Genomic DNA, 24,719 nt, shown 5'->3' on the forward strand with positions numbered 1-24,719 from the left:
ACAAATGAATATTTCATTCCAACATCCATTTATGAAGAAAATATTATGGACAGCTGGCAAGCTGAGTCAAATTCCAAGGTACTTCAATACTTACTAAACTCTGTTTAGGGCTGGCAAGAAACTCCTATTTGTCACAGCAGCCTTAGCAGTATTTTTATATACCAGCTGGATGCAAGTCACCCTACAATCAAATTCCTTGGGTGTGTGCGCCAGTGAGCACATTTATGTTCATTTGCAACATTCACTGTTCATCCATAACTCTTCATCCTCTATTCTTTAAAACATGGAGCAGAATGCAAATAGCATTTTGATCATTAAAGACCTCAAACTTGCAACAAAAAGGAAGACCCAAGTACAGAAGCTTAGTCAGAGCCAAGTTTTTCAGCTGAGCCAGTTTTACAACAGAAGAGTATTTGTTCTAATTCCCCATTTATACTACACTGCCAAAGTAAATTGCATCACTGTTCATACTCATCCTGAGCTACTCCCTCAGTTATATCCACCCAAAAATAATGGGCATCGTTTGGAACAGACATCGCGCTTGATGAGCAAAGGTATCATTTAACTTTCCAAAATATAAACAAAACAAAAAAAAAGCTTTCTTTTGTCTGTTGTTCATTTCCTTCCTTATAAGAAACTATTCAAATTACAAAATCTCTAATGTGGAAAGGATGAAAGCATCTTTTGTGACTGTCTTTAAAACCCCACTGTATTCAATGCAACCTCACTCAAATTCTGAAATACTGGTGAACCTGCAAGTTTTCAAATTTCTACCTCATGTTAGCCTCCGAGAAGCACCACTATTTATTAAAAAGACTGACTGCAATTGTGAAATAAATTAAAGGTCATGTCCAACTTACTTAAAATATTCTGTACCAAAGTCTGAAGCCATTACCAACTAAAGGTACAATAAATTATTATGCACTGAGGAGTTCCAGTGTGTTGAGGATCTAGAAAATAGCTGGATTTGGGAGATAACATTGTTCAACAATTACTTGGGTAGTTCATTTAGTAATTATTCATGTATAGCCACTTGCAACAGCTCTAATTCTCCTACATAATGAAAGAGCAGTACTATAACTGGTTAGACTTGTGGTTCCCAAACCTTTTTTGGGTTTTCACCCCCTTTGCTCCCAGACCTCATCCCCAGCAACCCTCTCCTTTTCCGGCTATTTCATAAAAACTATAAAGAACACAGATTTACGATGCACAGTGAAAGACAATACAAACTACAAATTAAAAGCAGTGACAAAAAGTTATTCAAATTGATTTAAAGATGCAAATACTTTTTTCTTTGTTTAATAACAGCAAAAACAATTTCCATCATCTGTAGAGCATACATTGGGAGGCCAACTATTCACTACTACTTTGATCTGCAGTGAAATAAATGGGCTTGGTGCAGTGATATCAGCTTCTCAACATCAGGCTCAATGTCACTTAGGAGTCTCAGATCAGAACATTCAATAATTTGCAATCTGTTCTGTTGCTTTGAAAGAAGTTGAGCGACTGCACTGAAATCATGCTCCACTAAATATAATGATGGAAAGGCAATAAAAAAAACACCTTGACCTTTTGCCACAGCACAGGACAGCAGTCAGAGATTTCTTTCTCCAACCAAAAGTCTTGATATGATTTTTCAACCTCGGCTTCAGCTCTAAGTCATTTTGTAGTGAGATCAGCTCTTCCTCCATCCTTCCTGTTAACTCCTCATTACAAGGGTTCAAAAATGGATTTATTGCCCAATCTGGAATTTGGACCACGAGAAGATCCTGCAATCTCTGACATATCTTTTGCAGTTCATCCAGGTGGGCATATTATTATCTGATATTCTTTCTTTCTCTTCCAACTCAAAGAGGCTCAGAAATTGGAGAGGTCATGATAGACAATGCTGCATTTAAACAGGGACAGAAATGTGGAGATGACTGATTTGAGTTTGATACGATTCACATCATTTTCTTGCAATTAAAGTCTGATTTCATTAAACTTTGCAAATAATTCTAACAAATAAGCAATATGATGCATAATTTTCGTGAGTTGAACAATGAAAGAAGCATTTGAGCCTTTGAAGAATTTTTATCACAGTTTCAAAAAGCACATAAAAGCATCTCAGGCATTTTCCATTTGAGAGCCATCTAACCTATGTGTGCAACAGCAAGCATTCAAATTGCTCATCATTCTCAGTTGCAAGAAAAAGTTTGTGAACTGCTTTTTTGCATTAATTACTCAAAATGTGGTCTGTTCTTCATTTGTCACAGTAATTGACAAACACCATCTACCTAACCTCGTAACACACAAAAAATTGCACCTCTTCTCGTCAATACTAAGTACACCATTTAAACAATCACAGTCTAGGTTCAAAAAAGTATGTGAAACTCTGGGGTAATGCCTTCTACAAAAGCTATTTGGAGTCAAGTGTTCCAATCAATGAGATTAGATTGGAGGTGTGGGTTGTAGAGGTGCCCTAGTGCTAATATAGCATGGCTTCCCTGCAGTTCATAAATTGTACATATATTGCTTTTAAGTGGAGAATGAATTATTTAATGGATTTTTATTTAAAGAACCAAGAGATTAACTTTGTCACATATACAATAAAATATACAGTGAAATGCATCATTTGAGTTAAGTCAAGTCAGAGAGGATTGTGCTCGGCAGCCCGCAGATGTTACCTTGCCAACACTGCATGCCCTCAATACACTAACCCGAACCATTTGCCACTGGAATATGGGGGAAATATGGGTATATAACACCTCCCCTCATAAAGCAAAATTTTGATCGAAGAGCAAAATTTTTAACTGTAGATTACAAAGTATAAAGCAGTATATATGTGATTAACATGTAGATTAAAACTCAGGTCAGGTCACTTGTCTAAGTGCTGCTGGTACCATGTAACCCAGTACTACCTGTCGCATGGTCAGGTGGTCGGCAACTAAACCGGCTCCCCCACCAGGCTTGCCTGGTGAGCAGGGTGGCTAGACACCCTGCAGGACGAAAACAAGACCTGTCAAAGGGCGGATGAACCCTCTTGTAGGGTCAACGGCCATCTAGCAGGCACGTGCCGTGAAGTGCAGAAAGGGCATCCCTTGCATCGAAGCTTGGTCTGGCCATTCCCTGCAACAGAATTTCCCCCAGCCGTCTTGGACCCCACCACGCTGCTGGATCCTGGAGGGGATGTTGAAAGGGTGGGTCTGGACCTGTGCAACCCCCTACTCACCTAAAATCCATTCACGAACACGCTGTTCCTTTCTGAGGAGTGGGGTATAAACCCCACAAACTGACTGAAAGGAACCATCATCATCCTATGGGATGGATAGCCAGAGAGGTGGGGGAAAACTCAAGAGGAAATCCACACATTCATGGGGAGAACATACAAACTCTTTACAGATGGAACCTCAAGCTTGCAGCTCATGCCTTGTATTAACTGCTACGTGGCATAGATGGAAAACATCAGAATGCCTTTGTGCTAAAAATTAATTTACAAATATAGACCAATGACGAACTATAAATGTTAATCGACCTTTTTTTAACTCAAACTTCTTACGCATCAACATACGTGACATACTTGACTGCTTTTGAAATTCTGAAACAAAGAATAAATTATTGATGAGAATGCAAATGAGCAGAGGAAATTAGATACAGTTTGATAACTGTTGTAACAGACAGCACCAGAAAACAATCACAAAAGACAACTGAATCAGAGTACTGAATAAAGGTATTTGGAGATAAACAATTTAGGACAAATTTTGATTACATTCGACTACAGTATTACTATTATTTCAGATCGCAATCTAGAATTCAACCTGCTTTTTTTTGTTGATATGATGGTGCTTTCAACAATATTACTGGAAGGAGCTTTCAATATCTGCATTATGACTCAGGATTAGATCCACTTCCCCATAAACAAGGGAACACATTATTCCACATTGCTCATATTATTATGCTCATTCTCCCAGCTTGTTTAGAAGGCTTACAAAACTATGACTGTTACAGATTTACCTCTCAGCCCCCAATATAGATTGAGAAAGACCCATCGTTGGGTAAGGCACATTTTTGGTTACTGCAAAGCTTACCAATTGAAACTGAGTTAGAGTGAAAAAAAATCAATGTATATGGTTATAAGTGAGTTGCTTTGTATTTGCATTTTAATGATGGCATAGCTGTGAAAGAAATACTGGGATGATCTCAATGAGGCATCAGAAGACCTTACATGGATTTGGAAACATGTTCGTTACAGTTTTGCAGCACAAATCATAATAATGGAAGACAGACTATACTGTGTTTGTGAAGCAGAATTTCCAGCTCAAACATAATTCTCGTCCAAGCAGAATGCCAACTACTTAACATGGAACTGAAGTCAGATGGAGACCAGAAAGGGACAGTTCTCTGAATTAATCAAAATAATTATGCTGTCAATCATTCTCTCCCTCTTAGGCTTCATTATGCTATAAAGCCAAAAGAAGCATTTTTCCATTCCAAATTAATATACTATTAAATCACCCTCAAGTGCCAAAGTACTATGATCATAATGGCACATGACGTGCATGGTTGCCAGCCTATATTTCTGGTAGTGGTCTCTGAAGACTCCACTGGCACAGAACTATATTATGTTTAAGTTTCATATCAAATAAGTTCAATGTTACATCTAGCACTAGTGATGACTCACAAAAGCTGCTTAAATTGATTGTCATGGCCCTGCAGGCTAGTTCTAGTTGAAAACTCTATATAAATTCTAATGGCTCAATACCTTGACCATGTTGCATTAGAGGAGAATGAAAATCAAGGTCCTGATTTAATCGTCATCTTGAACTGGAACTTAATGAAGCTTAAATTGCAATGAACTGTCATCAGAATTACTAGTTTTTAAAATGACAAACCTCCACTGCCACACTGCACTAATTTCCTTTCATCATATGGTGACATATTTTAAAAGGATATAGAAATCTTAATTTCCACAAAGATGCACCTGCTCAACAGCTGGAGGTCGCAGTGCATTAAGATATGAATAACCGCAATGAGCCTGGAGGGCACTGCTGGATAAAATGGAAATGGTAGCTTTGTGAAAGCAGTTTTTGGTAAACAAACATACACACAGAAATGAACACGGTGCACACTCGGCAGGAGGGACTCATGTTTTAGGAAACAGGGAAGAACCATTAAGGGTAACTGCTTATAAATAAATCAGCCAGCCTTCATTATGAGGGCAGGACTATAGGACCTGATCAAAAAGACCCTGTTCATGAAACAGGATATATGCTGGTACACATATTTAGAAAATTATTACAATTGCAAGGCCTACCTGTAGAAGTATCTAAAAAGATTATGGATCACTAATCCCAACAATTACTATAGGTAAAATGTTGGGCAGCACTGTAAATCATCAGCACACAAACATATCAGTGGCAAGAGGCAAGATCTTGTGATCTTGAACATTTGTGGCCAAATTAACATGCTTTGATAAAGGGAAAACAACAGCAGCTATTGACATAGATTTCTCAGACAAGGTCACAGAATAGCATCAGAGTGGCAGGAACAGATTAATAGTTCGAACTCCAGCAAATAATATTCATCGAGATCAAATTGTTAAGTGACAAAGTGGCGAGTCTAACTTTCAGGGAATAAAATAGGTCACAATACTGGGTGAAGAAATAATATTCAACAATGAGAATGCAAGTACAGTTTTAATTGTGAAGAAGAGTTTAAAGAGTCAATGTTGGGCATTAAGTAATTTTATATTCACCTGAACTTTGAGGGTGGAAATGGAATGTCAGTGAATGTCTGTGGCAAAGATTGTTAATTTGTTTCAGAGAAAAAAACTAGTCTTGGCCTAAAATGGGACTAAAGAGCTGAATTACATAAGTGAGATGAGAATGTTGGCTCTTGACAGCAAGGAACACCAGGTAAAACTGAAGTCAATGGGCCAAGAGATGGCATGCCAATGGATGGATTCCTAGTTCATACAAAGGATGCTGATCGTGCCTGAGGGGGATCAATTATGCATCCTGCAACACTTTTTCACGGCAGTGTCCCAATCCAACCATCTTCACCAATGGCCCTCCTTTTCCATAAGGTCAGAAGTGGGGGATTCACTGATGATTACACAATGTTCAAATCTATTCACATTTCAACAGCATCATGGTTACCATGGTAACTACTCTGCCCAAGACCGCAAGAAACTGCAGAGAATTGTTGTCGCAGCTCAGCACATCATGGATGCCAGCCTCCCCTGCATGCACTGTCTACGCTTCTCACTGCTTCATTAAAGCAGCCAACATAATCAATGACCCCTTCCTATTAGGCAGAAGATACAAAACCCTAATACAGCACATACCACTGGGCTGAAGGACTTCTATCATGTTGTTGTATGACTATTGAAAAGTCCCCCAAGTTTAATAAAAATAGACCCTGGACCTCACAATCTACCTCATTACAGTCTTGTACCTTGTTGTCTATCTGCACTGCACTTTCTTGTAACTGTAGCATTTTATTTTGCATTCAAGCTGTTGCTTTTCCTCTTTACTACCTCAATGTACTATTGTAAAGAAATGATCTGCATGGATGACATGCAAAGATTTTCACTGTTCCTTGGTACATGTTACAATAATAAACTAATTTACGAAAAAATTCCAAAATGCATGCATGTCCACAAGCAACAGGACTTAGACAACATTCAGACACGTGCTGAGGTAAGTGCAAGTAACACCAATGCCACAAAATTGCTGGCAATTGCAAATTCCAAATAAGAATAATCAATAACTCTTGGCATTTAACAGCATTACCATTGCTGAACACCAAGATTCAACATCTTCGGGGTCACCGCTGATCAGAGACTTGACTAAATCATCAGTGTAAATATTGAGACTGGATAGCCCATGGTTAATAGCTCACCTTTAGACAATATACAAGGCTTTTTACCATCCAAAACCATGGAATGCTCTGTACCACTAAACTTGGGGAATGTCATGCTAATTCTCATGAAATAGGCATCATTAGTGACAAAGCAGTCTCGTCGTCGTCTTGGCTATCTCTTGAGGTCGAGGATGATGGTCTTCGTTCCGTTGATCTACTTATGGGCTCTCAGAAGACTTGAAGTGGCCCACAGAGCGAAGACGCCTGTGCATGTATTTGTTTAACGTGTACTTGATTTTGCAATCCAAGAAGCGCATGATACTTCACAAATCAACCAACTGATTCCAATGGCATGGAAACCACAACGACCGTCAAGTAGACAAAGCAGTCTACTTGATTGGGAAACAACCACCATCCTCAAACTTTTGAGTCACAGAACGTTGAATCTTTGCGCATGGAGTTAAGAAACTGCAAGGGTAAAAAAGCCATTATGGGAATCATGTATAGTCATAGTCATACTTTATTGATCCCGGGGGAAATTGGTTAGGTCTCCAAATAGTAGCCAAGATTTGGGGTTGAGATTGCAAAGGAAGCCGAGAAATCCATGTATTAAGGGTAATGCTACAATTGCAATGGGGTACTTCAAGTTGATGTAGGATCACAAGAGACAGAATTTTTTGAATGCCTACGAGGTGGCTCTTTAGACCAGCTTATGCTCGAGCATACCTGAGGAAAGGCTATCTCAGACAGGTTGTGTGTAATAACCCAGATCTTATTAGGGAGTTTAATGTAAAGGAACCCTTAGGAGTCAGTGATCATAATATGACTGAATTCATACTGCAGTTTGAGAGAGAGAAGCATAAGTTACATGTATCAGTATCACAATGGAATAAAGGGAATTTCAGAGGCACAAGTGGATTGGAGGAGGATACTGGTGGGGATGACTTCAGAGCAGGGATGGCTGAAGTTTCTGGGAATGCTCACAAGGCACAGGATAGATAGATCCCACAGAAGTTGTTCTCAAATGGCAGAGGTAGGCAACCATGGCTGACAAGGGAATTTTAGGACTACATAAAAGCCAAGGAAAAGACATAAGGTAGCAAAAATGAGTGGGAAGTTGGATGATTGGGATGCTTTAAAATCCACCCAAACAGCAACTGAAAACGCTGTTAGATGAAATATGAGGGCAAACAATCGAATAATATACAGCAGGATATGAAAAGTTTTTTCAGTTATATAAAGAGTAAAAGGGAGGCGAGAGTTGATATTGGACCACTGGAAAATGATGCTGGTGAGATAGTAATGAGAGACAAAGAAATGGGAAATGAACAAAATGATACTTTGCATCAGTCTTCACTGTGGAAGACACTAGCAGTATGCCAGAGGTCTGTGAGTGTCAGGGAGCAGGAGTGAGTGCCATTGCCATTACAAAGGAAAAGGTGCTAGGCAAACTCAAAGGTCTTAAGGTGGATAAGTCACCTGAACCAGATGGACTACATCTCAGAGTCCTGAGAAAGGTTGCTGAAGAGATAACAGATGCATTGGTCTTAATCTTTCAAGAATCACCTGATTCTGGCATGGTCCTGGAGGACTGAAAGATTGGAAATGTCAATCCACTCTTTAAGAAGGGAGGAAGGCAAAAGAAAGGACATTATAGGCCAGTTGGTCTAACCTCAGTGGTTGGGAAAGTGCTGGAGTCTATTATTAAGGGTGAGGTTTCGAGGTATTTGGAGACCAATGATAAAACAAGTCCAAGTCAGCATGGTCTCTTTAAAGGGAAATTTTGCCTGACAAGTCTGTTAGAGTTCTTTGAGGAAATGACAAACAGGGTGGACAAAGGAGAGGCAGTGGATGTCATTTACCTTGATTTTCAGAAGGCATTTGATAAGGTGCCACACAAGACATTGCTTAACAAGACAAAATCCTACAGCATGACAGGAAATATACAGGCATGGATAGTGGAATGGCTGACAGACAGGAGTCAGTGGGTGGCAATAAAGGGGAACTTTTCTGTTTGGCTGCTAGTGACTGGTGGGCTCCTGAGGTGTCAGTATTGGTACTGCGACTTTTCACATTGTTTGTCAATGATTTGGATAATGGATTTGATGGCTTTGTGACAAAGTTTGCAGATGATACAAAAATAGACGGAGGGGTGGGTAGTGCTGAGGAAGCAATGTGATTGCAGCAGGATATAGACAAATTGGAAGAATGGGCAAAAAAGTGGCGGATGGAATACAGTATTGGGAAATGTATGATGATGGGTTTTGGTAAAAGCAACAATAGTGCAAACTATTATCTAAATGTAGAGAAGGTTCAAACATCGGGGTGCAGAGAGACTTACGGAGTCCTCGTGCAAGACTCTCAGCAGGTTAATTTAAAGGTTGAGTGTAGTGAAGCAGGCAAATGCAATGTAGACATTAATTTCAAGAGGAATAGAATATAAAAGCAAGAGTATAATACTGAAGCTTTGTAAGACATTGGTGAGGCCGCACTATTGGGCTCCATATCTCAGAAAGGATGTTTTGTCATTGGAGAGAGTCGAGATGAGGTTCATGAGTATGATTCCAGAAATGAAGGGGTTAACATATGAGAAGCGTTTGACAGCTTTGGGCCTCTACTCACAGGAATTTAGAAGAATGCAGGGGGAACTCACTGAAACCTACCGAATGTTGAAAGGACTAGATACAGTGGATGTGGAGAGGATGTTTCCTATGGTGGAGAGGATGCTTCCTGTGGTGGGGGTGTCCAGAACTTGAGGGCACAGCCTCAAAATTGAGGGACAACCTTTTAGAATGGAAGTAAGGAGGAAATGTTTTACCCAGAGAGTGGAGAATCTGTGGAATGCTCTACCACAAACTGCAGTGGAGGACAAGTCCATGGGTATATTTAAGGCAGAAGTTGATAGCTTCCTGATCAGTCAGATCATCAAAGGATATGGCAAGAAGGCAGGCGTATGGGGTTGAGTGGAATCCAGGTTCAGCCATGATGGAATGGCAGAGCAGACTCGATGGACTGAATGGCCTAATTCTGCTCCTATGTCTTAGAGTTAAAAAGCATAGTCCTTTTGGCCCAACTTGTCCAATTTAGCCCATATCCGCCTGTCTTTCCTATCCATTACCTGTATAAGCAAGTTTTACTGGGTTAATCCTGTGATGAAGGGGTTAATGTACAAAAAAAGAATGCGCAGGTTTGGTTGAAATTTTTGGATTTGAGAAAAATGAGGAGTAATTTTGTTTGGGTGGGTAGGGGGGTATTGGTTGAAATGTTGTTCCTCCTGGTGAGGCATCTAGAATAAAGCATAGTTTCAGAATAAGGTATTGTCCATTTCAGATGAGGAATCTCACAGGCAATCAAATCTTTGGAATTCACTTTGCAAACTGAGGAAGTCAATGGGTACGGGGAGTAACTGGGAGGGTGATGATGAGGTCAAGATTAGATTGGCTGCAATCTCATAAAATAGCAGGGAAATTGAGGGGCTGACTGGCCTAATCCTGTTGATCATAATCTGGTGAGATTTCAGACATTTGCAACAAATGAGGAAAACTAAAAACAAACTGCCCTAATTTTAAAAGCAACACACATCAAAGTTGCTGGTGAACGCAGCTGGCCAGGCAGCATCTCTAGGAAGAGCTACAGTGTCGTTTCCAGCCGAGACCCTTCGTCAGGACTGATAAAGGGTCTCAGCCCGAAACGTGACTGTAGCTCTTCCGAGAGATGCTGCCTGGCCTGCTGCGTTCACCAGCAACTTTGATGTGTGTTGCTTGCATTTCCAGCATCTGCAGAATTCATGTTATAATTTTAAAGCAATTGAGATCAGCCAAAAAAAAAATTGAACGATTTAGACACGAACTGGGTGTTTCATTGCTAGAACTCTAGGGAAAACCAAATGAACAGAAACCATCTTTTCAAATTATACACACTTATGATCCAACAAAAATACAAGTGATGCATGGATTATGGTTTTGTCATCATCTACGCAGGTTAAAGAAAGGAGAAATACTGAGATGCACTTGAAGGAGAGTTAATTTCTGTCACTGTAAATGTAGCACTTGCTTCACCGGTGGGTTACAACTAATCTCTAAATCTTTACACAGAATTGTTTATTACTACAGCCATCAAAAATCCAAATCCAAATGTATATCCAAAATTTGTGCACTTTTAACATTATCTTTTTGGAGAAAAGCACAAGGAAATTTTAGTGCCACATTAGAATCCTTTTTAAGTAATAGTTTTGCATGAGAATATTGTATCAGCAGGTTCCAGGTGCCAATAAGTACTGATAACTATTATACTTGAATCTCACCTGATCAGCATGTTTCGTAGGATTGTGAAGTCACAGTGCTCACTATTTTCAACTGCAAGAGAAAAACATGTTTTAGAAGGTAAATACTGTACAGTCAGAAAGATATGCATTAACATAATGCCTTCCATTACTTCTTGACACTAAGTATGCTAAGCCAGAAAGAACAGCAGTCAATGTCCACACAGTGAGCTCCCACATGTAGCATCTATGGTCAGGTAGTCTGCTTTAGGTACGTCGGCTGAGATCCATGGATTGATGCAATTTATTGTGCAGGTGGTGCCAAGTGATTTTCTTCAGCCATCTGTGAAATCAAGGTCTTGTTTAATAGTTTACCAAAATATAAAGCCTCTTAATTATTACAACCATGGTCATGCTCGGATATGTATGTTTAAATCCCTGGAAAGGAATTCTCCCCATAATTTTCAGGCTGGAGATTAAAGCTGCACAAGTACAAGTACATTTCGGCAAACACCTGTAAATACAGACCAAAATTAGCCATTGGCCTTGTGCAAATAAGTGGACCTAAATGGGATATTAAAGAAAATTCAGCAAAAGAAACTAAAATGGTTCTTGCATAAGTGGTGTGCTTGAAATGATACACATTGCCTGAGAGACCCAGGCTGCTCCACGCTGAAATTTAACTAGGCTTGCAGCAGATGGAGGCTTCAAGGTTCAGCTTTTAACATTTTATTGAACTGATGTAGTTCAGAGAAGTAGGCCTTTCAGTCCCTCACGCCAACTGGAAAAAGTACTGATACCTATTTTACCTTCTTTTGAACAATGCACCATAGCAACAGGACACATGAAACATTGGTCCAAGCACTATGAATCATTTACATTTGTCAATGCAAATCTGACTCAACATAACACATTTGATTACCAAAACAAATGAAAGGAGATCCAGAACAGAACCTGAACAAGCCCTCTCTCCACAGATGTGGCCTAACTGCCAAGTATTAGCAGCAATTTCTGCTTTAATCAAAATAGCTTTTTACTTATCAAACAGAAATGTAGCTATTAAAACCCTGCGTGATTAGCTTGCTAGGCACAATTTATGACAGAAATAATATCAATACAAGTTATCAAAAAGGAATTGTGAAATATTTTTTCCACAGAAATAACATAAGAACAAGCAGAAATCCAAGGTCAGCCACTGAACAATTGTAAGATAAATAAAAAATTTAGATCAATGATCAATAAATGCATCAGCTCATGCCCTGCACCTGTTCAGTCTTTTGCCTTTACAAAACCACAATTAATTCAGTTCCTGCTGGGTGCAGACCGCAAAACAGAACATCCACAAGCCCAGCCTACGCTGTCCATATCACTCTGAAGGCTGATGATGTGAATAATGAAAACGCAGCTAAAACAGTAGGCTTGCAGAAGAGTTGAGTTTTCCTTCACAAGGAGTACCTCCACCTTCTCAAATATCTATAAAGCATAGCACAATTCCCCACTGCCTTTTTCAACTATCACTGCACTGTTTCTGAAGCTCCTAATCCTGGACACAATGACATTTTATGGCACCCTTCCCAAACTGTCACTGAACTCCAAACCTGCAAACATGGCAGAACAAGATCAAAGAGCACTCTGAGGACTTGAATCGCTCTTGATCTTTACTGAGAAAAAAGACAATTATGTTGGTATTATTTATTTCTGAGGTGCAGAACGGAATCAGTCCTTCCAATCCTTGCAGCCACACCACCGAGCAACCCACAGATTTAACCTTACCTTAATCATGGAACAATTTACTATGACCGATTAACCATAAGACCGTAAGACAAAGGAGCAGAAGTAGGCCATTCAGCCCATCGAGTCTGCTCCCCCATTTTATCATGAGCTGATCCATTCTCCTATTTAGTCCCACTCCCCCGCCTTCTCACCATAACCTTTGATGCCCTGGCTACTCAGATACCTATCAATCTCTGCCTTAAATACACCTAATGACCTGGCCTCCACTGCTGCCCGTGGCAACAAATTCCACAGATTCACCACTCTCTGACTAAAAAAATTTCTTCACATTTCTGTTCTGAAAGGGCGCCCTTCAATCCTTAAGTCATGTCCTCTTGTACTAGACTCCCCCGTCATGGGCAACAACTTTGCCACATCCACTCTGTCCATGCCTTTTAACATTCGAAATGTTTCTATGAGGTCTCCCCTCATTCTTCTAAACTCCAAGGAATACAGTCCAAGAGCAGACAAACGTTCCTCATATGTTAACCCTCTCATTCCCAGAATCATTCTAGTAAATCTTCTCTGTACCCTCTCCAACGTCAGCACATCCTTTCTTAAATAAGGAGACCAAAACTGCCCACAGTACTCCAAGTGAGGTCTCACCAGCACCTTACAGAGCCTCAACATCACATCCCTGCTCCTGTACTCTATTCCTCTAGAAATGAATGCCAACATTGCATTCGCCTTCTTCACTACTGACTCAACCTGGAGGTTAACTTTAAGGGTATCCTGTACGAGGACTCCCAAGTCCTGTTGCATCTCAGAACTTTGAATTCTTTCCCCATTTAAATAATAGTCTGCCCATTCATTTTTTCTGCCAAAGTGCATAACCATACACTTTCCAACATTGTACTTCATTTGCCACTTCTCTGCCCATTCTTCCAATCTATCCAAGTCTCTCTGCAGACTCTCCGTTTCCTCAGCACTACCGGCCCCTCCACCTATCTTTGTATCGTCAGCAAACTTAGCCACAAAGCCATCTATTCCATAATCCAATCGTTGATGTACAATGTAAAAAGAAGCGGCCCCAACACTGATCCCTGTGGAACACCACTGATAACCGGCAGCCAACCAGAATAGGATCCCTTTATTCCCACTCTCTGTTTCGTGCCAGATCAGCCAACACTCTATCCACGTATGTAACTTTTCCGTAATTCCATGGGCTCTTATCTTGTTAAGTAGCCTCGTGTGGCACCTTGTCAAAGGCCTTCTGAAAACCCAAATATACAACATCCACTGCATCTCCCTTGTCTAGCCTACTGGTAATTTTCTCAAAAAATTGTAATAGGTTTGTCAGGCAGGATTTTCCTTTAAGGAATCCATGCTGAGTTCTGCCTATCTTGTCATATGCCTCCAGGTACTCTGTAACCTCATCCTAACAATCGACTCCAACAACTTCCCAACCACCGACGTCAAGCTAACAGGTCTATAATTTCCTTTTTGCTTCCTTGCCCCCTTCTTAAATAGTGGAGTGACATTTGCAATCTTCCAACCTACCAACTGGCCACATCTTCGGGCTATGGGAAGAAACTGGACCATCTGGAGGAAACCCATGCAAACACAGAGAGGAACTTGCTCACAGGATCTCAGAATTAAACTCCAACTAACTGAGCTCTATTAGCATCGCACTAACTGCTATGGTGGCACACCAATTTGTGATCACCAAGTTTGCTGCAATTTATAATAGAACTTTAAAATTGATGCATTGAGAAACAAGATGTTACCAGGATTGGAGGTCCTGTGTTATGAGAAACTAGATAAGCTGGGGTGAGGAGTGAACATTTATTTTATTTAGAGATATAGCGCAGAATAGGCCCCTCTAGCTTGTCGAGCCACACCACCCAGCAACCCCCAATTTAACCCTCGCTGAATCACAGGACAATTTACAATGACTAATTAACCTACTAAACGATACATCTTTGGACTGTGGTAGGAAACTGGAGGAAACCCACACAGTCATGGGGAGAACATACAAACTCCTTATAGATGGCACTGGAAATGAACTCCAAACTATGATGCCCTGATCTATTCTACACACTATCTTACCATGGCATTATAGGACATTTATCCAAGCAGGAAGGGCATAGGTAAGGTGAATGGTCCTGATCTTTCTCCCCAGGGTAGGAGAATTGCAAGCTGGAGTGTATAAATATAAAATGAAAGGGTTAGGATTTAAAAGACACATCAGGGGGAAATTTTCCACACAGAGGGTGGTAGTCAATGTTCCCTCTAATTTGGAATGACCGAAATGCGCGAAAATCTTGCGCTGTGCAAATTTTTGCTCAGTGACAACAACATGTGTACTGAATAAATTCTTCAATAAAAACAGTACAAATAAACCAATTTTAAAATCTGCAGACAAATCATCAAAGACTCCATGAAGTCAACACCACCACATCAGAAACTGGAAAAGGAAATGTGATTGTGTACGATCATAAAATATACTTAACATGCCAACGACGTAGAGGGTGACAACCATTTGCACGCAGTTTAAATTCCTTTGTGCAATGGCAGCAAAAGACGACCACGCGCATAAACGCACACCTTACGAGGGAACATTGGTGGTGGTTATCTGGAATGAGCTGCCAGACGAAGTAGTAGATCTGGGTACAATTACAACATCTAAGAGACATTTAAGTGTCCATCTATTTACATGGATATAAATGGTTCCGAGGCAAATGGCTCTAGCATAGGAGACAACATGGTTAGCATGGGTGAATTGGCCAAATGACCTGCTTCCTTGCCGTGCAACTATTACTGCACAGTAGCATAGTAATTATCGCAACGTTTTACAGCACAGGCAACCTAGGTTCAGTCCCTGCAATTGCCAGTAAGGAGTTTATACGTTCTCCCCATGACTGCGTGGGTTTCCTTCCACATTCCAGAGGCGTACTGGTTTGCAGGTTAATTGATCATTATAAATTGTGTCGTGATTAGGCTGAGATTAAATCAAGGGATTGCTGGGCGCCGTGTCTTGAAGGTCTGAAAGGGCCTATCCTGCACTGTATCTCCATAAACAAACACATTGGGAGGTCATTGGATATATTACCAGCAAATGAGGACAGGGACTTGGGTCAATCTTTCTCCCTAAGGTTTATACACCTGCATTCCTTCTCATGGATGAGATCAATGATCATCAATATACAAGGATAAACTTGCTTTAGAACAGATTCAGAATTCAATTGGGCACGTTTACTTAACAACATTAATCAAGAACAATGCATATCAGCATCTAGCAATAAGTGGAAGAGTTTAACCCACAGACTCACAAACTATCTTTAAAACAGATTTATACCACAATCAACTATATTTCAAAATTTATATCCACCATGCTTTTAGATGCCTTATGAAAGTGAATGATTACATGTTTGGATAAAGGATCATATGCGAAAATCAAGTGTGATCATTCCAGCTTTCCAGCAGACTTAAGATTCCCAGCTCATGATTACTAACAGCAGTCTGATCACTTCTCCATCTACCATTAGTCCTTTCAGTTAGCCACTGCTAACAGCAGGAAGCAGTAGCCATCAGCCGCTCACTGACACACAATTTCACCACAACCTACAAATAAAATACAATCTTCCAATCTCATTTCTCCACTGCGGTAGCTGTTTCTTCACTAAAGCCAAGGCATTCATTTGCCTGACAGAACATTTCAAAGACTGTTAGTAATGCCTGGAAATAATGTTCTTTTCGCCACTACATTCAACTTTTATGTGCAGAGGGACTTTTATGTGAATGAAGATTCTTTACATTAAGCCAAAAAGATATGGGTTCTTTCCCAGCCTTCCATCTTAGCAGAATAACAGAATGCAATAACCATGAAACTAGACAACTTATATAATGATAAATTAAAGATACAAATTTAAATTCAAGTCGTTGCATCTGAGCAAACATTTAGTTATATGAAAAGGAAACTGACAGGTCAGAATTTCCGCTATTGTAAGATAAAGTCACAAGCAAGCTTCTTCCAGAGTGTGCCTTCAAACTGAGCACAAGGCTAACCTATGTGTCATATACGCCCCCAATTATTTAACACACACACACACTTTGGTATCAATATGGAGCTTTATCAATTGAAATGGCTTCTTTCATTTCCTGTTGCAGTTAGTTTAGTTCATTTGCTGCACTTCATGCAAATTAATAAACTAAATTAACATTACCAAATTATTTGCAAGTAGTTCCATCGAAACATCAGATATAATGTATTTCTTCACCTCCAGAAATCCACTAGTAACACAAAACACCAAGCAGGTATATTAGACCTGCAATGTTTTAGCAGAATGAAAATAGGCCCAATTAAAGTATTAGAGATTTCTATTAAGATGGGAACTGTTAGAAAATTTGATTTGAACATCACTACACTTTTGATAGCTGTACCCTTGGATCACTACACTGTAAAACTACCCGAAAAAGAAATTTTTCAAACTGAAGCATCAAGAATAAAAGAGCAGCATGGAGAAATGGTTCCAGTAAGTCATCAAACTGGATATTGATACCCAGAATTATAGCCAACAGAACACTTAGAACATCAACACAAGAGATTCAGCAGATGCTGGAAATCCAGCGCAACAAAATGCAGGAGGAACTCAGCAGGTCATCGGGACTAGCAAAGAAGGGAAGATACCAGAATAAAAAGATGGGGGAGAGGAAGGAGGACAAGCTAGAAGATGATAGATGAAACCAGGTGGGTGAGAAAGGTAAAGGGCTGAAGAAGAAGAAGGAATATGATAGAGGAGAGTGGACTATGGGAGAAAAGGAAAAAAGAGCACAGGGGAAGGTGATGGCAGGTGAGAGAAGGGGTAAGAGGCCAGAGTGGGGAACAGAAGAAAGCAAAGGGGAAAGAGGAAAAGAAAGAAAATTACCAGAGGAGAAATCAGTGCCCATGCCATCAGGTTGCAGGCTACCTAGACAGAATACGAGATGTCGTCCTCCACCCCGAGAATGGTCTCATCGAGGCAGAAGAGGTGGTTTCGGACTGACAGGTCACAACAGAAATTAAAATGGTTGGCCACTAGGAAATTCTGCTTTATGCAGATGGAGCAGAGGTCCTCAACAGAGCGGTCTCCCAATTTATGTCAGGTAATTTACGTTTACAACATCAGTGATATGAGCCTTGCTATCTCCCTTCATCTCATTTTGAGAACACCTTTCAATCACTTTCTCCTTTCACATCTGTCTAATTTTCCTTATTTAAGCCATTCATGCCAACAACTTGTCAAGTTCCACATTTGAGCATACTTTTGGTCCAAATTATGCATCTGAGCCTTATCTGATGTTTTTCCATCAAGCAGAACATGGAGCTGATTACATTTTAAAACAGCTCATAATAGAATAATTACACTGATACCCCCATTTAGCCCTGCCAAGGTTCATTATAGTACAGCTCATCCTTCAATCCTAACACTCACAGATATATAATCTGTCCTGTAAAAAGGAATCTCCACTGTTATAAACACAAGAAATAATGCAGATGTTGGAAATCCAAAACAACACACAATTCTGGAGGAACTCCGGCAGCATCTATGGAAATGAATTAACAGTTGACATTTCGGCCAACACCCTTCACTGTCGTGCCAGAAACTTACACAATCTATTACCAGCCACAACTGTTGTATGGTGCTGTGCTGGTATTCAGGGCTTACACAGCAATCAATCACTCTGTAGCTTGCTGTGGAAAGGTTGTCATTTGATGGCTGACAGTTCTGCCTCATCTGTGGAAGAGTAGGCAGATCTTAGCACTAGCAGTCACTTCAGAACCTGCAAGCTATAGTGAAAATAAGTCATTCTGACTCCAAGGGACTGCCATATTAATTGAATTGAATTGACTTTATTTCTTACATCCTTCACGTACATGAGGAGTAAAAATCTTTACGTTACATCTCCATCTAAATATGCGATCATAGTAATTTATAATAAACAGAGCCGCCGATGTAATATAGAGTATACTCAAATCAGCATGAGGTCATCAGTATGATGGCCTGGTGGAAGAAGCTGTCCTAGAGCCCGTCGGTCCTGGCTTTTATACCGCTTCCCAGATGGTAGCAGCTGGAATAGATTGTGGTTGGAATGGTTTGGATCCCCAATGATCCTACAGGCCCTTTTTACACACCTGTCCTTGTAAATGTCCTGAATCATGGGAAGTTCACAACTACAGATGTGCTAGGCTGTCCGCACCACTCTCTGCAGAGTCCTGCGATTAAGGGAGATACAGTTCCCATACCAGGCAGTGATGCAGCCAGTCAGGATGCTCTCAATTCTGCCCCTGTAGAAAGTTCTTAGGATTTGGGGACCCATACCAAACTTCCTCAACCGCCCGAGGTGAAAGAGCCGCTGTTGTGCCTTTTTCACCACACAGCTGGTGTGTACAGAGCATGTGAGGTCCTCGGTGATGTGGATGCCGAGGAACTTGAAGCTGTTTACCCTCTCAACCCCAGATCTATTGATGTCAATAGGGGTTAGCCCGTCTCCATTCCTCCTGTAATCCACAACCAGCTCCTTTGTTTTTGCGATATTGAGGGAGAGGTTGTTTTCTTGACACCACTGTGTCAGAGAGATGACTTCTTCCCTGCAGGCCACCTCATTATTGTTTGAGATTATGCCAATCAATGTAGTGTCATCTGCAAATTTAATTAGCAGATTGGAGCTGTGGGTGGTGACACAGTCATGGGTATACAGAGAGTAATGGAGGGGACTCAGTATGCAGCTCTAAGGGGCTCCTGTACTGAGAATCAGAGGGTTGGAGGTGAAAGAGCCCACCCTTACAACCTGCTGGTAATCTGACAGGAGCTGGACAAGGCAGGGTCAAGACCAAGGGCTCTGAGCTCCTTATCGAGCCTGGATGGAACTACGATGTTGAATGCTGAACTGTAGTCCAAGAATAGCATTTTCACATAAGCATCCTTTTTCTTCAGATGTGTAAGGACGGTATGTAGAGCAGTGGCTATTGCATCACCTAACGACTGGTTGTGTCGGTAGGCGAATTGTAGGGGGCCAGTTTGAGTGGACCCCAAGTTTAGAATAACCCAGTTTAGAATACTGCATTCAGTGATCTCAATGTGGTATCCTCCATAGTGCTTTACTGCTTTGTAGAATAACTAAGTTTAGATCACAAGGATGATAGGAGCTTCAACTTGCCTACTACTTCAATTCTTCACTCAGCTTTCTATCTGACCCAAGACTTCAGTATCTCATTTTATGTCCAACAAAGTTCAACAAGCTTGAGAAGCACCACCTCGTCATCCCTCTAAACACACCACAGCCTCCCAGACTCTAAGCTGAATACAGTCTCTTCAGTTGTATATCTTACGTTTCTAACATTTTTGTCCCTCTCCTGCACTACGATGTTCAGATTTCATTCCCAATACCCTACTTCTAAATCCTCCAGAGATACAAATTTCCACAGGCTTTGACCACACCTTTCAATATTCCAATTTCTTCACTTAATTTTAATCCCCAACCTTTTCTTTTGTCTTTCCTACTTCTCCCCAATGTGATACTGCCCTGCCCTGTTCTGAAGAAAGGTTAACAATCTCAAATGCTAACTAGAGACACAAGAGTGTGGATGCTGGTATCAAGAGCAACAAACAATGCTGAAGGAAGTGAATAGGTCAGCAACACCTCGGGAGGAAAAGGACAGTTGAGGTTGTGGGTTGAGACCTTTTGCCTCTGTCCATACACTTTACTTGAAAACCTAAGCATTTCCAGCATTGATTTCCATTTTCAAGTACTGCAACATTTGAACATAAGCGAAACATTAACTGCATCTTGAATCTCTGTTATGTGGTGACCATCTTGTCCCCCCATGTAGTAAAAATAATAAAAGGATTTGCATTGTTGATAAAGATAGTCCAAAAATATATGAATAGAAAAGCTTAAATAGGCATATACCAGAAGCAGGCAAATGGACAAGTTTATGAGTATCTTGACTGGCATGGACCAGTTGGGCTGAATGGCCTATTTCCATGCTGTAAGACTCTCTGACTGATGCAAACTGTACACAACCAAGATATAAAACTGCAATGTTAGGTCTCGAAATGCAAAAAACATTGAAAACTAAAAACTTTGACCACTCTAGTGTGGAAATACCTAAAGCTAAAAAGACACTAACTGAAGTAATGATCAATAATTTTTCATCAATTGGCCTATGCTGTACAACAATTAAAATATTAAATACTTCATTGTTTATAATTTTAAACATTGACCTACCAAACATTGATTACCTCCTCTTTAACTACTGTAACAGCAAATCTGTTCTCCTTGAATTGATTTTCAATTAATTATTTAAATTACTTCTATTCTTAATTGTGGAAAGCATCACCCACGTGTCAAAACCAGAAAATTCCTGTCTGGGTTCAGTCCAGAGATTGGTGCACAAAAATCTATGTTGATACTTCAGTACAGTCGTGTGAAAATGTGTCAAGTGTCCTGGCTAATAGTTCAGTTTCAGTCAACATGACGGAAGGATTTTCATTAACATATTACTGCCAAAAGGAAGGTTTGGGCATACAAATTAACTGCCATGTTTTTAAAATTACAGCAGCGATTATTGGCTACAATTCTGACATTTGGCCATCCAGAGATCACAAAATTTATTGTGGAAAAGCATTCATCAAATTACAATCTGACAGTACAAGAGGCAAAGGGACTTACCTTCTGCAACTCCCCATGGATACTGTCGGCCCCTGACACGTTTTCCATTCACCTCTATAATAGTATTACTACCTACAACAGCAAGAGGTAAACGATCCTGAAAAAGATGAATAAGCACAAAAATAATCAAGAATAATTCATCATGCAAAACTTAAAAGCAGTTTTAAGCAGGTAGCTAAATAAATGAGTCTGTCAGACTTAAATCTCTGGGTCCAACTGTCACCAAATTTCCCCTTATTATAGAATAAGAAAATACAATTTTAAAACTAAAAAAAGGAGAACAGATAGGAGTTACAATCGTTGGGCCTCAGCTGAAGAATAGGGCCCACTTTCTGAAGGGTATCAAGGCCTTGAAAAAGCAGTGAGGGTGGCTGGGGGAGCTGTAGTAATGCACTACAGCACAGAACAGATCTTTCATTCCATCTAGTCTGTACTGCACTATTATTCTGCTTAGTCCCATCAATCAACAACTGGGTGAGAGCCCTGCATACAACTTCCATCCATATACTTACCCAAACTGCTCTTAAATGTTGCAATCAAATCGCATTCACCACTTCCACTGGTAGCTCATTTCACACTCACACCACCTTATGAGTAAAGATGATCTCCCCTATTTTATCTTGCATCCTTAACCTATGCCTTCCAGTTCTAGTCTCACCCAATCTCAGTAGAAAAAACCTGTTTGCATTTACCCCATTTACACTTCTCAATTTGGTATAGCTCCATCAAATATCTCCTTATTTTCCAATGCTCCAGTGAATAAAGTCCTAACCTGTTGAAGCCTCCTTGATAACTTGGGTCCTCAGGTGCCAGCAGCAATCTTGTAAATTTTTTCTGCACTCTTTCAATCTTATTGGTATCTTTTCTGTATGGAGGTGACCAGAATTGCATGCAATACTCCAAAGTAGGCTTCACCAATGTCTTGTACAACTTCAACATAACATTCCAAACTCCTGTACGCAACATTCTGATTTATGAAGGCTGTTGTGCCAAAAACTCTCTTTTTGACCTTACTAACTGACAGCATTTTCAAGGAATTATCCCTCCATTCTATCATGCCCCTCAGTGCCCTACTGTTCAGCGTGCAAGTTCTACCCTGACTTTTCTTCCGCAAAGTGCTATGCCTCACATTTGTCTGCATTAAATTCTACCTGTCATTTTTCAGCCCATTTTTCTGTTGGTTCTGATCTTGCTGCAAGCTTTGATAGCCTTCCTCATTGTCCATTACACTTCAAATCTCGGGGTCATCTGCACATCATCACCAAATCTTTAATATAGTTGGCAAACAACAAAAAACCCAGCACTGATCCCAGTGGCCCACTAGTCACAAGCCTCCAGTCAGAGAGGCAAACTATTTCCTACCATTCTCTGGCTTGTCGCACAAAGCCAATGTCATCCTGAATGTCAAGTGGCTTAACCTTCCGGAGCAACCTCCCATACGGGACTTTGTCAAAGACCTGCTAAAGTCCACGGAGATGATATCCACTGCTTTATCTTCAAAAGTTTGAGCAAGAGAGAGCACAGTAACTGGCCTAAACGAGTACTGCCCAGTGGCACAGATTCAACAATCATTTAGTACTTTGAGTGGCTGGTAATAGATCATAAAATCCCACCTTCATTGGACTTTTTCCAGTTCTCCTAGCACTCAGATTGGTCCACTAATGACATCTTAGTCTCAGCCCTCCATCCAAGGCCCACCTAGAAAATTATGTCTCATCCGCCAGTTTGTTGTTCATCGACTTCAGCACAGCATTTAACGTGAAGCTGGTGGATATTCTGTCCACGTTGGGACTCAACACCCCTCTTTGAAATTGGATCTTGGACTTCTTGACGAAAAGATTCCAGTCAATCTGAATCAGAAACTGCAAGGCATCGGACTGCAAGGTCCTACAGAGGACAGCAAAATCTACTGGGAGGATCACTGGGGTCTCTCTCCAGCCCCCCCATTTGTCACATTTACTGGAAGTGTTGCAGACAAAGGACCTAAAGCAATGCCCATCACAATCTCTTTGCCCACTATCGTCAGGAAGGAGGTGTAGACAAAGGACCTGAAGCAACGCCCATCACAATCTCTTTGCCCACTATCGTCAGGAAGGAGGTACAGAAGTATCAGGATTTGGACTGCCAGACAGGTTACAAACTTCTTCCGTTAGGCTACAAGACTAATGAATACCCTGCCACTACCATAGAGCAGTGAGGTTTTACCACACTGTGCACTACATGCATTTGATTTATATTTTATTACCATACGTTATGGTAATATTTCACTTTATGTGCTGTGCGTGATACGTGTTTTGTGGGTGCACTGTGGTTCAGAGGAACATTATTTTGTTTGATTGTATATATGCACAGTCAAGTGACAATTAACTTGAACTTGAAACTTCCTGATAACCTCCTCAGGAAAAAAAACCTTATAGGTTTGATTAGACAGAACCTGCCACACACAGTCATGTTGATTATCAAAATCAGGCCTTGTATATCCAAATGATTAGATATATCGTCCCTTTAAATACCTTCCAATAATTTACACACTACTGACATCAGACTCACAGGGCAATCATTTCATGCCTTATACACCCTGGTGACTCATCCCCCCTAATTTATCTCAAGCCATAAGTACCTCCGCTTCTGTAATCTGAATAAGGTCATGACCGCACTACTGTTTTGCCTCAATTCTATAGCCTCTACGTCTGTTTACCGAATAAATACAGATGTATTAAGATCTCTGCCATCTCTTTCAGCTTCATGGACAGATAACCATGCTGATCTTCAAGGTAGCTCAACTGGAGGAAGTGCGTTCTAAATTATGAGTTTCAATAAATAAAGGGAAAGTGTTCCTACTGACAAGTAATCTGTAACCAGAGGACACAAATTTTGCTTTTACTTTTGACGTAACTGTGATGTTTCAACCTGAGCACTGTGGAAGTAACTGCAGTTTTAGATTTAGACAGACTGAAAAGAAAACAGCAAAGCAGAATAATTTCAGTGGTTGAGTTTTTTAAAAAATATACATAATATAAAATGAATAGCAGTTTCTAAAGGAAAAAAAAACTAAAAGGAATCTATCCACTGAACCACTGATTACTGGCTTTGCATTGGTATTCTTCCATTCATTCATTTAGTTATTGAAGTCATTAGCAATAACTTTACCAGTTGTAGTTTTATACTTTGACGAAATGCCATAGAG

At 40.4% G+C, this 24,719-nt stretch overlaps 1 protein-coding gene across 1 annotated transcript in view; it reads right to left on the reverse strand.

The window, feature by feature from the left end:
- Positions 1-24,719, reverse strand: part of LOC134350951 (septin-7) — a 124,555-nt gene that overhangs the window by 22,697 nt on the left and 77,139 nt on the right. The window contains exons 7-8 of the mRNA XM_063056827.1: positions 21,533-21,629; positions 11,147-11,198 (exon numbers count right to left, since the gene is read on the reverse strand). Of these exons, the coding sequence (XP_062912897.1) occupies positions 11,147-11,198; positions 21,533-21,629 (149 nt within the window). The remainder of the gene's footprint in view (positions 1-11,146; positions 11,199-21,532; positions 21,630-24,719) is intronic.

Source organism: Mobula hypostoma, chromosome 1 (genome assembly GCF_963921235.1).
Source record: "Mobula hypostoma chromosome 1, sMobHyp1.1, whole genome shotgun sequence".
NCBI classification, from domain to species: domain Eukaryota; kingdom Metazoa; phylum Chordata; class Chondrichthyes; order Myliobatiformes; family Myliobatidae; genus Mobula; species Mobula hypostoma.